The 17,491-nt window shown below is 39.0% G+C and overlaps 1 protein-coding gene across 1 annotated transcript; it reads right to left on the bottom strand.

Moving 5' to 3' along the window:
* Positions 1–975: 975 nt before the first annotated feature.
* On the bottom strand, positions 976–15,697 carry LOC117267845 (interferon-induced very large GTPase 1-like). Its single transcript, XM_033643889.2, has 12 exons — positions 15,504–15,697; positions 14,767–14,922; positions 13,281–13,315; positions 10,992–11,100; positions 10,158–10,748; positions 9,289–9,323; positions 8,819–8,927; positions 8,553–8,684; positions 8,270–8,310; positions 7,885–7,993; positions 7,341–7,378; positions 976–7,231 (listed from the first exon to the last, which is right to left on the bottom strand). The coding sequence occupies exons 2-12, from the start codon at positions 14,876–14,878 to the stop codon at positions 2,387–2,389; spliced, it is 6,156 nt and encodes a 2,051-aa protein (XP_033499780.2). The 5' UTR covers positions 14,879–14,922; positions 15,504–15,697; the 3' UTR covers positions 976–2,386.
* Positions 15,698–17,491: the final 1,794 nt, after the last annotated feature.

Raw genomic sequence — 17,491 nt, 5'->3', positions numbered from 1 at the left:
GTCTTTGTGTGGATATGGCTTAAGACATATATAAAAACTGTGTCAAAAAAAAAAAATCCGATCTTTTTATAAAGCAAATTATTAATTAGCTTTTTGAAAAGACCAAGTTTAAAGGCCCTGACACACCATCGGTGAGCGTCTGTCGGCCTAGTTTTTGAGGTGTGTCCCGCACTGTCGGCACTTTGACTTTATTTCCTCACCCCTGTAGCAAGTGAATCTGCATGTGGTGAAACCGGGGCTAACCGGTGCTTCCTACACAGGCTCCACTTCACTCAGCTGCCCGACAGACCCGCTGCTTCTTCCCACTTTAACCTGAATAACAAACCGGAGCTAGCTGGGAGCGGCTAGCAGAGCGTTAGCCACAACATGACCGGAGGGAAGCACAGCCAGTTAGCCTCCGCTAGCTTCCCAGCTAGCCCTGGCTCTCCGTTAGAATCCATCCAAACGGAGAGCCAGGGCTAGCTGGGAGCGGCTAGCGGAGTGTTAGCCGCAACATGACCAGAGGGAAGCACAGCCAGTTAGCCTCCGCTAGTCTCTGAGCTAGACCCAACTCTCCGTTTGGATTCAACCGGAGCACCGAGCCCTGGTTTTCAGGTTAAAGTGGGAAGAAGCAGCGGGTTTATCGGGCAGCTGAGTGAAGTGGAGCCTGCGGAGGAAACACCGGGACCGTCTGAATGTAATCGCCAGTGGAAGTGTTGCGGTGCTCGGCTGCACAAATAGGAAACCCCTCGGCTGACAGGATGTACCACTCTGTCACTCCGCTCTCTCTCACGCAGGCGCAGATCGTACGTGCTACTTGGCCGTCGGATGTAGTCCGTGTAGTGTGTTCAAATGCAACTGACACAGGGCGATGTGACGCGACGTAGACAACGCAACAGTTGGCTTTCGTCGCCGCTAGTTCATTGATGTCGGTTTGGTGTGTCATCACCTTAACAGGCCAGTTATTAACAGAAGAGGCTTGAACTCAAATGATTGCATGAATGGTCTATTTATTACAGAAAAAAAAAACAATTCCAATTTTGTTTTCACATAGGCTGATATTTCTGTTAGTAATTATGGATATCAATATATCAATGACAGGAGCCACATTAAGCAAACAACAAAAGTAAATATAAAAAATAAACAAAAATAACAACAAAAAAAGAAAGAAAAATCAAAAGTGTAGAATTGTATACTCCGAATACTTGAAAAAGTACAAAGCATCATTTATCAGATTCTTTAAAAAACAAACAAACATATGACTTTAAGGAAAAGTACAAAATTAAAAATATATGAAGATGAAAATATTTGTGTAAAAATTATTTTCAGATGGGCAACAGATAGAGAAAGATAAACAAAATAATGTAAAAATAGTTCTTTTTTTGCACAATATGTCAACTTCTAAAAACTGTTTCCCTTTTTTCCGTTTCGACAAGTCTTAAATACAAGTTTCATGCCTTTTTCATAATCAACAGCACTTCATTAGTTCAAGCAGAACATCCATCTTATGACTCATCCTACATATCAGTTGTTACAATTCTCACAATTCTTTTAAATCCCTCAAAAAATGTTTAAAAAAATACAATCACAGAGATTTTTATTTACAACTTTTATCAAAACTAAAAAACCTTGTGTCACCTGCTATGCTGCCTTTTAATGAAATTGGCATTATAAATGTCTCAGCTCAACAGCCTACACCTTTGTTTGCTCTTAAAACATTGAACAACTGTCAAAAGAAAATGTCATGCATCTTGTAATGAAAGAAACATACACATCTTTGAATGAATTGCACATTCACACCCTGATCATTTTTTGCTTTCTTTTATAGAAACTCATACAATTAGATCAGTTTCATGTCATGTCTGTTTGATGAGATTTTCATGTAAAAGTAAAAAATAGTAAAAACAAAAGTCAAATCATAACTTACATTTCTGTTTTTTTAAGGTAATGACATTATGTCCACAACACATGACAACTATAAAAGCTCTTTCATTTATTTGAATATTTTTCCTTAAAATAAGTACATACATGTTAAATGCATCTTAATCATCACGAAAAATAATAAGAAAAAACATTTTTGATGGAAAAAAAAACTTATGACAAATTCTGATCTGTCTCATACTTTTTACAATCATCATTTAATTGTAATTTAACATACATTGTGTTCTCATTTGCCTCAAGACATTTTCAGGAATCATTTCTACTGTTATACATTAAAAAGCATTAAGATACATATTGATCAGATTATGAACAGGTGCTGTTTTCATCATTTTGGAAAAGACTCCATTGTCATTATTGCTATTGTTGCACTCCTTTAATCAAATTCAAAGCTCCTATTTCTGTTGAACAGTTAAAGACACTTTGGCCTTCTGTTACTCTGAGTAGAGTTTGGTTGTTTCTGGCTCAGTCACAGATTGTACATTTCATCCAGACTTTCAATAGCTGCTTTTTGACTGTAGGTTCGCCAGTCAAGAGGAATTTCTCCTCTGCCCTGGAATTTTAAGTTATAGTGGTTTTCCAGTTGCTGTTGAAATCGACATACAAACCATTTCCAGTATGTCAGCTTTGACTCATCAGGAGTAATTTGCCATGTTGCATACTTCTTCCCAGCATGTTGATACTGTTTGTAAGGAATACTCTCATCTGAGTCATGATGGGGGCGGAAATGTTGATCACTTGCAACTAATGTTGTGCAGAAGTTGATGTCCAGTTCCACTGTGCCTCGAACATGCCATCCTTCAATCCCAGAGGGCCGATGAAAAGGCACACTATGTTTGTCAGGACTGTGATTTTCTAGCGTGTTGGTACAAACAGCTCCACAGAATGGACACTTTGCCCAGCAGCAGTTACACAGCTGATCGATGAGGATTTGATCAGGCTTCATCCTGAATTCCTTCATCTTATCCAATGAGATGCTGCCCACTTCCTTCATAACTGATACAAGGCCTTTCTCTATCTCTTCTTTAAGGAAGTCAAAATTGTTAATGTCACTGAAGTTTTGACAACAAATGGTATCGAATGTCAGCTCATCTTTTAGCAAACTGGAAAATTCCTTTACCCACATGTCTGAGTCTCCTCTCTGGGTTTTGACTTTATCTGTTGCAGTAAATAAAGCTTGACTCACAAGCTTGTTGATGTCTTCAACCTTTTTCTTAAGTATATTCCGTGCTTCATTTTTATTGTCTGTGAGGATGTATTTCTGTACTTGCTCTTTTATAAAAGTCTCTGCTTGGTTCCTTGGGTGGCGGATGTAGGTGATAAAATCATCAAAGTCCTCTTTCTCAGCCAGTGACTTCAGCAAGTGTTTCTCCAAGTTCAACCTGTTCCCACTGAATGCTGGGAAACTGCACATCATCTTTCCAGCAAGATCAATAGCAGTCTTGTTACAGACGGCCTCAACAGTGGAACTCTTCAGTTTTTCACAGATCAGTTCTCCAAACACAACAGCAGATGAGCTTCCTCTGCAGAAGCTTCTGAAAATGTTGTAATATTGCATTTTCTTGCTTTCTACACAAGTGAGTGCATCGTTGTTTCTTCTGAATTCCTTGTGGGACTCTGAAAGCCATCTCTCTGCCTTGTCAAACACATACAGTAAAAGATCAACTGTAAACTTTTTCTTCAGGGCATATTTCCTGTTTGATTCAAATTCTGCCACTTTTTCCTTGACGCTGTTGACCACTTCGTGCAAGTAATTTGGACTGTATCCTCTTGAGGCGACAGGTTTGCTCTTGATTGCATCAAGGGACTGTTTTTCAATGTTGTCAATGAAGGATCTGATCAGTTGCTGTTCTTCATACTGGAAATATCCCTTAAGGTAATATCCTGCTTTTGTAGCTGTTTCTGAAACAAATTTAAAGAATCTGTTTGCAGCGTTAGAACGCTTTTTTTTCCCTCTTGTGTCCCTTTTCCTTGTATGTTGGCCTGTGTTACACAGGTCTCGGTCCTTGCTGAGAGCTACATAGCAACTGTAATCACCAACCTCTGACATTTTTTTGTAGCTGCCACTTCTTTCAGATTCAGCTATAAGAGTCCATTCAAAACCAAGCTCCTGAAGGACAGTTGTCTGATCTTCTTCAAAGTTGATATCCTCAATAGGTCTTGTGCCTGCAGTTAGTTCACTAACCCAACCACTCCAAACAGAGTTGAACTGTTTTTTAAGTTCCTCTTCATCTTTTGCCTTGTCCTTTAACTGATGAGCAAGTTCTTTGCTCTTTTGTAGCAGCTTGTTCTCAAACTCTGTCTTCTTATCATCAAGCTTTTTACAAGCATTTTTCTGCTCAATGACTTCATCCAGTTTTTTTTTGACTCCTCTCACTTGGTCATCATGAAACTCCTTGATTTTGCTTTCAAATCGTCCTCGCCACTGAACCAGTATTTCTTTGTCTCTGTCATCATCAAAGTATGTTGTCATTGCTTTTTTGATTTCTTCATATGTTTTATTCATTTCCTTATTAAGATAGCTGAGCTCAACCTTGTCAAGTTTTCCATTTTCAATTCTGGTATGTAACCTGTTCTCAATAGTCAACATGTTGCTCCTCAGGGCCCAGGTCCAGTTCATATACTGGTCCTCAAGTTTTCTGTACACTGCAATTTCAAGTGTGTTTTTGAAACTGAAAACAAAGTTTTCATTCAACAGAGCATTCCACAGGTCCTGAATTTTGCTTTTGAACTGTGAGAGAGTAATTCCAGTTGACTGTGAAGCTTTAGAGAGGATGATGGTCTTCAGCTCTTGGACGCTCTCACTATACCCTGGATTTGGAGGAGCCATAGGTGGACTTCCCTCCCATAGTTGGGCAAAGTATTTCACATCTTTCTGCACATCAAATGCAATGACATCACGAAAGCAATCAGCATTACAAACCTCCTCTTTGGCTGCTAGTTGGGCCATCTTGTCCAGTTTTTCTTGCAGCCGTCTCTTTCCGTCCATGTTTTTCTCTGCAGCTGTAATATCTGTAACATTCTGGTGAACAAACACACAACTTGGAGAAATTTTAACATTTTTCATCCTCATGAAAGCCTGAACGACAATCTGCAGAACATCCTGTATCTCAGCTGGATTCTCTCCAAAGATGTTGATTAGTGTCATGTTTCCCAGACCAACAACAAACGTTGCCAGTTCATTGTCGTGGTGAAGACTGGTGTTACCCTCCAACTCAAGAGCGCGCAGTCCTTCAGTGTCCACCACTAGAATGAAGTCAAAGTGAAAGTCTTCCCTGATCTCATCTGAAACTTTGACCAGCTGCATGAAGGCACCCTTGGTGCACCTGCCAGCACTCACTGCAAACTGTAACCCAAACATAACATTCAGCATTGTTGATTTTCCACTGCTTTGTACACCCAGCACTGACAAAACAAAAACTCTTTTGTCACCCAGTGTCTTGATGACTTCATCTAAAAGACTAGAGATCCACGTTAAAGGCACATGACCTGCATCACCATCCATCAGCTCCACTGGGTGTCCTGATATCATCAGCTCTGCAGCCAGCTCAGGGTATTTAGACCAGTCAGTTTTTCTCATCTTTGTTTGTTTCTGCAGAGATGCATGGGCTTCATAGATCTGTCCCATTTCTCTAAAGATGTGCTCCAAGCCAAAAGTGGCAGACTGTAGTTTTGTTGATATTTGTTCAAGCTCAGTTTGCTTTCTTTTTAACAGATCAGATTTGTCATGCTTCTTTTTCAAAGCCAAGACCTCAGACCACTTTTCATCATAGCTTCTTAGAATAGAAGAGAGATCATCTGTGGAGAGGGCATCAATCAAAATCTGAGTCCACTTCAGGCAATACTCTCTTTCTGTTGATGGCAACGACGAGAGGGTTTGAATGAACAATGTCACCAGTTTACTACAGGAAGCAGTGCATTGATCTTGTCGTATTCGCATCAGTTCCTGTTGCTTTTGGCACTTCTCTCTCTCAATGTGTCCTTTGAGGTGATACAGTTCTTTGTTTATTCTGCACCACTTGTGCCACAGTTGGCCTTGACAAGGGAGAAATGTATCTTTGATCTTTGACACATCCATCCTCTGAAGCAAGTTGACAATTTTCATTGCAGCAGATTTTCCCTTTTGGCAGACATTGTCATCTTCATCCACTCTGATTCCAGAGACTTCAGCCATGGTTTCAAGCTGGAAGGATGCATGTGGTCCTGACAAAATTCTTCCAATGATTCCTTTCAGTTCTTTGGAAACATCTGACTGACTTCTGTCTCGAAGACCCATTTTGTATTTTCCCGCTTTCATCTCAACTGCACCACCATCATTATCAGCAATGAGACATATGAGAGGCTTTGGAGACTTGAGAAGGGCTGAGATAACTGCAGAACATTTGTCACCTTTTCCCAGAGTTGGTACAAGAACCACATTTACTGAAGATTTCTCAGTCAGTATGTCACGCTGTTGTACAATTGACAGAGCATCACCATGAAGATTACAGAAGGCAATGCAGTCAGTGAAGGCATCATTGGGTTTTCCTGCAGGGCAGTACCAGGCAATCTCTGCCACACCATCTATCAGATGGCGAGACTTGGTGCTACCTGGGCAGTTTCTGTGGAAGAAGGTGCTGTGACGGTCATTGATCAAAGTGTTAATCAGCTGTGACTTAGACAGAGATAGTGAACCCAGGCGGAGAAATGACACCATGGGTGTCTCAGCTTTGTAGATGGGCATGCTCTTCATGGTGACAATGTTTGAATTATCTTTGATTTCAGTTACCTTCCATGTTTTTCTTATTTGTCTGAAAGTCCACAGAGGACATTCAATATCCATTGTGACTGGGTCAGGAATAAGCAAAGGTAAGGCATACTGACATTGTGATAGCTTTGTAGTCATATTCTGCTTCAAAAAGCTGTCTGAGCAGTGAAATACTGCCATTTGAACATCCATGGGATGCACGTGAGTCTGTCTTGATTGATCAAAGTCTACAGTGGCTCTACAAAAATTACTGAAGTCATCATCATCTGTATCAACAGTGTCAAACTCTACAACAGACTTTGAATGGGTCACCTCATCACTATCCTGTCTTACAGGAATATATCTGGCTCTGTAGTCTAACATCATCAACCTCTGAAGAAAAGTATGACCGAGTTCCTTCTCAGATGTTTCATGGTCCTGTTTCACAGGTGGACCTACTTTAAGAAAATCTGCTGGTGACAACTTCTGTTGATGTTTGTCTTGAAGGTGAAGTCTGCCAAGCAGCGTTTCAGTTTTTCTTTGATATTGTTCCTCACTGTTGATCTCTTCAGAACTCTTCACTGACTGCTGTAAATAAGTAAATAAATATGTCCTGTATTTAGAAAATTGTAATGCCATATGAGATATAAATTAGATTGTCCTGAACATCTAATGAATTAAATATGGACTTTTTTACCTTATTCTTGTTTCCACTCTTATCCATATCAAAGGTACCTGCAGAAGAATAATGAACATGTTACATGAAGGTCAGAGCAATATACTTTTATACAGATACACACACACACACACATATGTATATATGTATATGTATATATGTATATCTATCTATATATATATATATATATATATATAGATCTATATATATATATATACACACATATACATATGTGTGTGTGTATATATATATACATATATATGTATGTATATATATATATATATATGTATATATATGTGTGTGTGTGTGTATATATATATATATATATATATGTGTGTGTGTGTGTGTGTATATATATATATGGATATGTATGTATGTGTGTGTATATATATATATATATACACACACATATATATGTATGTGTATATATATATACATACACACATATATATATGTGTGTGTGTGTATATATATATATATATATATATATATATATATACACATATATGTATATGTATGTATGTATATACCTTTGCATGTCATTATAGAATTCAGGAAATGTTACCTTTCTCAGTGGCTGCCGATTGTACAGGCTTGATTTCACATTCTCCTACTGATGCGTGGTCATGATTCTTTGAGTGTTTATCATCATCAGGTTCATTCCCTGGATCACACTAAGAAAATAAGTTATTTTATTTTACATCAGTTGACCAAAAAACAACAACATTGAGAACAAGCACAGCTAAACTCAAGCAGGTTTATATTTAGTGAGAAGAAAGTAAACTTTTCTGTAAGCATTTCAACTCATCTATGTGTCCAAACAGGAGGTTCATGGATTCAAACTCTTATCTAAATGTAAAAGGTCTCCAGAAAACCCAGAAAAAAGGTAACATTAAAAAAAGAGACACTGATGTATGGCAATTACTACTGAGGACTGAAAAAAATCTCACCTTTACCTCTGTTTTAGCTGCACTCTCCTCCCACTGGTCTACTGCAAGATAATGTGACAACAAGCAGATTGCATGATCAAACATAAAAGAAATTGTTTTGGTCATTTGACCATTCCAGGTTAATAAGATTTATTTGCTAAGCTTGTTTGAATATTCAAAAAGTGTATCGTTTAACATGATGTATCTCCTCTACACTAAATATGCATATGTTTTATTTTAATCATAATTAAGCAGATTTTGCAAAAATGAAATAAGAAAAGAAAGAAAGTTCAGTAAGTCTTACCTTCTTTGGTCTCTGCTGAAACAGTCTGAGATGATGGACTTGTGTCCTTCACTGCATCACTCTCCTCCATAGACCGCTCAGTCATGTTACTGCTGCTTTCATTGTTGACCTCTTTAACTTCATCAGTCTCTCCTGTTGAAGTGTCAAAGCCAAAAAATATTACAAATTAATAAGTTCCCTACTTTATTTATACCAATAAAATTGAAATATCATTTTACAGTTGAAATCTATGTTGCCATACAATGAAAGTTTTCATTAAAATGCACCTTTCTCGTTGTTTGTAGATGGTATTACAGAAGTGATTTCAGAGTCTCTTCCCACTCTTGTGCTGTCATCGTCATTGTCTGAGTGTTTAGCACCACTCACTGGATCACACTAAGAAAACAGGTGATTTTAGAAAACCTTTAGCTTATCTGGTCATAACCATTGAGATGAAGAATGTGAAGGTCAATAACGCATAGTGGTATACCAATACAGAGTACAACCCCAGAGCAACCCAATGCAAGAGCTTTGTATTTTTGTGTGTATTTTTGTGTGTTTTCAACTTATCCATTTTCAAACCAGGAGCTTGATTGGATCAAACTCAGTCTACACTAAAAAGGCAAAAAGCTCTGATCTTCAGCTAAAGGTTCAGGTGTTAGTGCTGAAAAGTTGACATAATTTCAGAAACTACAGGTAGCATTTAATAAAGATGTGCTTGTATTTCTCAATAACCACTGAAGTTCAAAGATCTCACCTTTATCTCCGTGTTAGCTGCAGTCTCTTCCTCGTCTGTAGCAGCATAATGTCACAACAAGCAGATTGCACATTCAACAAAAAAGAAAGAACTTTGGTGAGTTTACCATTCCAGGTAACCGTTCCAGACAAAAGTTCATTACTATGTCACTCTTCTCCGTGGACTGCTCACTCATGTTACTGCTGCTTTCATTGTTGACTTCTCTAACTTCATCAGATTGAAATACTCAAGTAGAGTACACGTACCTCAAAATTTGACTCAAGAACAGAAATTGAGCAAATAAACTTTCCACCACTTACTGGCTGATTGTAAGTTTTTGAGGATACACTTTTGACTAAGTTAAAGGCTACAGCTACAACTTTGACCTATCAGTTATTTAGACCTGCAATAATTGATTTATTTGGCCACTTGGGGGCAGTGGAAACAAGTTGTGAACACAATACTGACTTATATAGCTATATTTTGGTCTCTGCCAGCTCCAGGGGCAAATATTTGGCTCTACAACTACTAAATGCTCCATGAAGTGTACCAGCTAGTCACTAAATATGTCTGTCTGCTGTTTGGTGATGAATAGGTGGTATACAGTGGGTTATTAGAACTCTTTTGCTGAACAAGCAGGGAAACCAGAACAAAACAGTAAGTTAACAGACCAGACAGCTAAACTATGACCTGAAACTCACCATAAAGCTCCGTAAATAATTCCTCTAACCGTGATAATTCTTTGTAGGTTCACCACTATGAGAAACCCCTGTTTACACTGCAGAATTGTTTTTACGTTGACGTTACATTGTTATTGCAAAATATTGATTCTAAGTGCTTCAACTTTTGTCCACTTTATGAAGCACTGAATGCCAACATTAAAATCTCACCTATTTGATTTTGCTGAAACACGGAGGTATTGATCCTTCCTTTTGTTTGGGATTTGTGGTCCAGGGGTTCGTTCTGGTCTTTATCTTCATCACACAGACCACTGTAGCAGTGGTACTCATTTTCAGAGACCATGATGTCTATTTTTTCCAGCAGAGCTATTATCTCTTTTACATCTGTCATACTTCTTGTACATGTGTGGTATCTTTTTTCGACAAAACTGCTGTTGGCTTTCAGATCTTTCAATGCACGTTCACATTTTTCATCTGACTCGTGAGTCACAACTATGATTAAATAAGCAAGTGATCGTTTCCCGAAAGCCTTTTCTAACCATAGCACTCCTGAACTGTAATGGCTTGTATGCAGACCATTTGGTAACATTAAGAGAAAGGCGTGAATTCCCTGATTTAATGGGAATTTGTCAATGTTTTGTTGGCCAAGCATGTTAATGACAGAAATGTGCCGACCACACAGATCATACAGTTTGGTTGAAAACAGACTTGTATGCCAGTCATGGTCAAGTAAGATGTTTTCTGATCCAATCTCAATGGAATTTGTATCACCAATTAACACCAGTGTGAGTTCAGGTATCACTGAAACAAAGATAAATAGAGAATAACATCATTATACAACAATGCAGTTATCACTGAACCAGCATTGTCAAAGTTTTACAGTGTTGGCAGAGATGTGATGAGGAATCAAGGTTATAAACTAATTTTTACATTCACATGATTAGTTTGATTTTAACAATTTTTCATCGTGTTCTGAATTCACCTGAAATAAAATCTACAAAATAATAAATCAACAGCACAATCAATGCCTGTTTAAAATATTACCTTTCTCATCGGTTGCAAATTGAACAGACTCGATTTCAGACTGTCTTCCTGTGCTTTCATCATTCTTCTCTGAGTGTTGAGCTTCACCAGGTTCATTCACTGGATCACACTGAGAAAATATGTGATTTTATTCAACAATTACTGAGTTGATGTTTTCTTTTTAATGTTTTGTTTTTAATGTTAAACCCTAAGCCTATTTTATAGGCCTCTGCTTGAAAATTGCATACCCATAATGAAATGAGTATATCTCTGCAACCACAAGGTCTTTTGGTGTCATAGTAAAGGGAACACTTGTGAGATTTGTTAAGATGTGTAAATATCAGTATATGTGGATGAGTATCCCTTTGGAATGATGCAGCTGCAGCTCTAAACCTCTGTCACATCATAGTACAATATGTGAACATTAACTCTGCAAAGGTTGATTCTGATAAAGAAGCATGAAGCAGAAGAATATTAGAGAGATTTTAGTACAGAAAATTCAGGCGAGCTCTCCAAAATTGCACCATGTTTGCCACTGATTTTTGTCATGTACCAGACTATATGTTTCATTTTTTGTATTTGTATATCACTAATGGTGTTCAGTATATACACATACAACTGTCCGTTTCATTTTTTTAATATATTTCCCACTCCAAACTGCCCAAGCACAGCAACTAAGGTCCCGTTTATACGACAACGATTTAAACTGAAAACAGTAAACTTTAGTTGCGTTTTGGCCGATCCTTTACACGACAGCTGCGTTTTGGGTGCCTGAAAATGCAACGTTTTGAAAACGGGTTCCAGAGTGCACTTTTTTGGAAACGGCACCGTCTCCGTTATCATGTTAACTTGCAAAAGGCAGTTCCTCTGAAAAAGGAGACTTTCGCACATGCGCATTACGGTTCCAGTCACTAGGCATGCGGACTCCTGAGCTCTGTTTGTGCTGCTCACCCTATTGAATTTATCAACGCTTCCCCATCAGAGTGTAGATTTACTGTAGCATCTCCACCTTGTCGTCCGTCCAGACAAACGCTTGTGCGGGTGCCATTTTGTTTGTTTATACATCGCCGCTCTGTAGAAGGAAGTGTAAGCGTCACACCGCCATCTCCTGGCCTGGCATGTATACTGCAGCGTTTTTGGTCATTTTTGCAGATCCGTGTGCATGGCAATTGTTATCAAAACGTTGTTGTCTAAAAACGGAACTTTTTTCAAAATGAGAAGGAGAAATGATTCTATTTTCAGTGGATTGTTTTTGTGTAAACATGGCCTAAATGTGGAGCAGATATACTCTTCCGTGCTTTGGAGGCTCTATCTCCTATCTCCGTCGATTTGAGTGATACGTTAGAGCTAATAGAATGACGCTATACCCACCAACACGAGACTGACAGCAAAGTCAGCCAATCAGAATCAGCAGAACGCTGTTGTGGGGGAGGTGCAGGCTGCTGTATGCGGTCATTGTCATGCTTCCCCCCGGGTCCTAAAGCCCATCATGTACGCCCGAATTCATTTGAATGCAGCGCAACATGTCGGTCTACCAGGATGTACCATGATTTACCGGTAAAACAGATGTTTACCGGCAAAACAACAAAGGTAAGAAAAAATTTTAACGATTGTTCAGCAAAACGATTTCTGTTGTTGTTGTTCTTTGGCCTCTATCTCTCTGATGCTTTGGTGTAGCGTGCTTTGGCGGATATATGTGGAAACAGCGGAGTCTCTGCTTTCATTTGAGATGAATGACGTGTGTTGTGGCATCGAGTTAGAACCCAAAATATGGCAAGTGGGTCGACACATCTGTGCTGTATGGAGTTTGATTTGTAATAATTCATTTAGTTGTCATTTGAGCGGTTTGGGGCATGTAAAAAGGGTTTTTACACCCTTGTAGCCCTGGTTCTGCTGTTTAATTTGATGTGCAACATCACTATATTCTTCGTGATTAGTGCATTGTTTCACACTGTGTTTGCAAAGGGATTTTCGGGTTTAACTGGGAACCCAAAATCAAGAAAACAGACTCAAGAAAAATATAGAAGTCTACGATGAACAACATACAGTGTTGCAATAGTACTATAACATATGAATTAAGAGTCAAGTAAAACAATATACAGAGAAAAGGAAAAAAAACACTCTAAAAGGGTTCTCAGCTTAGTCATTTAATTTCAAACCAGAAGGTTCATGAGTGTTGATATGTGTTGTACCATAGATTTCCAACTGTATAAAAAAAACATATCTTAAAACTTCATGGAAGGATTCTCTATGGAAAAACAAAAAAAAAAAAGGGTGATGTTAAAGAAATATATGCAGCTGTAAATGTACCTCGGCTTTGGCTGCACCCTCTTCTGTCTCATCTACTGCAGGGGCATGGAGGAAAAAGCAGAATACATGGAAAAAACTGTTTGGTTATGAAATATTATTATAATATTATGACATGAGTTGTTTGATACATTTTAAAAGGACAGGTTACCACCAGATCATTTTTTTCATTGTAATCAGTTACAGTTGCTGAGAAAAAAATGCTTAATTGAATTACGGTCACCATCAAAATGTTGGTGATTACAAAGGGGTTATTAGTAAAAATCTTATATGTAGTTCTGGACAACAAGGGTCAGCACAGACATTGGTTCAAGTTTGAGTGCAACACTTCTACTTGGCTTTTGGGCCTGGTTTAAAACATTTGTTAGAAAAGTAATCAAAAAGTTATCAAATGTAGTAAGTTACATTACTTTGATGAAGTAATTAAAATAGTTACATTTTAAATATTAACTCGTAATCAGTTACCTATTACAATTCAAAAGTATCCATCCCATCACTGCCTGTATTGCTGTTTATCAAGCTAGATTGTTTTGATTCGAGTTGCCAAGTGTTGGAGATATCAGCCGTAGAGATGTCTGCCTTCTCTCCAGTATAATGGAACAAGATGGCACTTGGCTTGTGGTGTTCAAAGCACCAAAAAAAAAAACTACATTTGTATAACTCAACAGCACTGTCTCTTTGTAGGAATCATGACCTGGTTACTCAAGATAATCCACAGACCTTGTTGTGAGAAGTTTCATGTAGGAACTATTTTCTTGACTTACTACTTCTTGGATGAGAGGCTTGTGCACTTGACAGTGTGAGATGTCAACATTGATGCCGTCCTCAGCTGAGCTGTAACATTAGCTAGCTCAGTAGAGCTAGGTGAGCTAGCAGTAGATGCATGCTTCCCTCTGCACAGTGACATAATTGACTTGTAGTTCGGTAGAAAGAAAATAGTTTCTACATGAAACTGCTCACAAAAAGGTCTGTGGATTATCTTGAGTAACCAGGTCCTGATTTCTGGAAAGAAACATTGCTGTAGTTTTTGGTGCTTTGAGCACCACATGCCCAGAGCCATCTAGTTCCATGATGTTGGAGAGAAGGCAGACATCTCTACAGCTGATATCTCCAACACTCATCAACTCACACCAAAACAATCTCGATTTATAAATAACACTACAGTTGAGAGCAAAAATATGTATTTATATTGGGGCGTCGGTAGCATAGTGGATAGTGCCGGTGCCCCATGTACAGAAGCACCACCTCGCTGCAGCGGCCACAGGCTGGAATCCGGCCTGCAGCCATTGCTGCGTGTCATTCACCACTCTCTCTCTCTCTCTCTCTCTCTCTCTCCCCATTTCACACACTGTCCTGTCCATTGAAGGCAAAAGCCCCAAAAAATAGTCTTTAAAAAAAGACCTGTCCCTTTAATAAATTCTCAGTGTTTGAACCTCAACTGACATAAATATAATGTTACAATATAATCAGTTCTTGTGTAAAATATGACCTTTCCCATTGGCTGCAGATGGTACAGATTTGGTTTCAGGCTCTCCTCCTCCTCCTCCTCCTCCTCCTCCTCCTCCTCCAGCTGCTGTGTTATCATCATTGTCTTCCTCCATCTCATCTGCTCTTCATCTTTAAAGACTCATACTGTATGACAAAGCTATTCAGACAATTGCAACAATGAATGATAACTGCAAAAACACATTACCACTCAAGCTGATTAAGCAAATTATTTGATAACTGTAGAAAAAATGTTGATGAAGAGTATTGAATAATGAAGGAGATCATAGTCAGAATGACTTAGCAGTCAACCACGCTGAAGCACTGTAGGGACATTACTAAAAGGGAAAGTGAAAGTAAGACAGCGCAATTTCTCAGAAACCATGTGACTTAGAGGAAAAGAAAACGAGGATTACAGGTCACACTACTCAAACAAAGTTGTTTGAAAAGGTCAGTGTCTGTTATAAAAATTGTGCAGGTTCATTTAAAGTCTATGAAAAATTGGGGCGTCGGTGGATTAGTGGATAGAGCAGGCGCCCCATGTACAAGGCTGTTGCCGCAGCGGCCTGGGTTCGACTCCAGCATGTGGCCCTTTGCTGCATGTCTCTCTCTCTGTCTCTCTCTCTCTCTCTCTCCCCCTTTCATGCTTGTCTGTCCTATCAATTAAAGGCTAAAATACCCCAAAAAAATATCTTTAAAAAAAAAAGTCTATGAAAAATACAGTATATACTCTAAACTCACCGTTTGTTCAGTGCCTCATTAGCTCCGGCTGGTCTGTGTTAATATGGCTGCTTTGACAGAAATTCTTCTAGTCCCCTCTCTATTAAGATCGAGATCAGACGCCTGTGTAATTCTCGGTCCACCCCTTACAAACCCCTCCCTCCTGCTCCTCGCAACTCTGATGTGGTGCAGTATTAACAAAAGTGAAAGTAAGACAGCTCAATTTTCTTAGAAACCATGTGACTTGAAAATGAGGATTACAGGTCACACTACTCAAACAAAGTTGTTTGAAAAGGTCAGTGTCTGTTATAAAAACTGTGCAGGTTCATTTAAAGTAAGAGAGCTCTACTTCCCAAAAAACTTGTAGTTTAGTTAACAACAATGAGGCTAAAAGGGCCACACTACTCTAACACTGCCATGCACATACTGCTGTCAACACTGCAGTGTAGCTCTGGTAGCTCCAGCTGCTACAATAGTTCATGTTTAGAAAGACATGAAGCATCAAACCAGGAGATCCACTGATACTTAACACATGTAAGAGCATTGATTCAGTCTCACGCTTTCAGTTTTAACTAAAACTGCTTCTGACTTTCCTTGGTCAGTCTACCATCATGGACTGAAATTGAGGACCACAATGGAAATAAGCCTTTGGCTTTCTTGTGTAGTTAATCCTCGACAACTTCTAAAAATCGTATATGGAGTCTGTCTTATTGATCAGTCTGTCATGTATATTTTACATTTTTGTCAAATAAATATCTATCTATGATCATTTTAAAGTAAAACCAAAAGCTTAAGACTGGATCACTTCCTTTGTCCTTTTTTGGAGTAACCTTACTGTGAAATCACCAGGTGCCAGATTCACTGCAGTAGAAGCACTTGTGAGGCTGATGATTCAGTCCTTTTAAGCCTTTCCTCACATATTTCTTTTATGTTGTTGATGGTACTGGCTAAAGAAAGAGTTTTACCTGGGTAAACAGTAAATGGGCCGTTTACTGTTTCAGGTCATTTTGGAGACACATTGTAACATAAAGTTATGCAACGTGAGGTTTTTAAAATAAATTAAAACCACACCTACCACTACTATGAAGAGAAACAAAGCTTATAGGGCTGCTTCATATTATAGATCGTACCCACCCCAAACTCACACACACACACAAAGACACACACAAACAGAGGGGCGGAGAGAGTTTAGAGACCCACTGTTGTTTTTGACAGTTTGTTAAGACAATCACACATTATGGGTTTTGATGAGCTTCACAGGCTTTTGTGCCTGATGCCAGATGGTTACTCCAGCCCTGGATGTAGTGGATGACTGGGTCAAGCACAGGACTTTCACTCAGGAGACTGGGGTTTGAATCCTGTGTGAGTCCATCCATTTTCTAACCGATTATCCTCTTGAGGGTCGCGGGGGGGGGGGGGGGCTGGAGCCTATCCCAGCTGACATCAGGTGAGAGGCAGAGTATACCCTGGACAGGTCACCTGCCTATGGACAATTTAGAGTCACCAATTAACCTGCATGTCTTTGAATTGTGGGAGGAAGCTGGAGCACCCAGAGAAAACCCACGCTGACACAGGGAGAACATGCAAACTCTGCAGGAACCCTCTTGCTGTGAGGCGACAGTGCTAACCACCACACCACCGTGCCGCCCTCCTGTGTGAGTCAACAGTGGGATATTTTTTAGACATAGCTGTCATATTGCCTTCAGTTTTTAGGATGTATAAAGCTGCTGTATGCACACTTGGTACATAAACTTTAGCAAAATAGCTGAATAGGCCCGTTCTTATTAATGTCATATTTTAACGATGCCAGGACGCCCAGTTTTTTGTTTAACCTCGTTAAAGCCTTTTTAATGCCTTTATTTTTTGAAAACAAAACATAACTTTTCTTTAAACACTTATTTCTGTTTGTCTAGACCCTTTACTCCCAGTTTCATTTTATTGTTACACCCCTCATCCCTCAGTGTAATCAGGGAATGTAACAACAAAAGCTATTTGATCCTTCCCTCAGT

This window comes from Epinephelus lanceolatus, chromosome 18 (genome assembly GCF_041903045.1).
Source record: "Epinephelus lanceolatus isolate andai-2023 chromosome 18, ASM4190304v1, whole genome shotgun sequence".
NCBI lineage: Eukaryota > Metazoa > Chordata > Actinopteri > Perciformes > Serranidae > Epinephelus > Epinephelus lanceolatus.
This window is presented reverse-complemented; position numbering and strand designations above follow the sequence as displayed.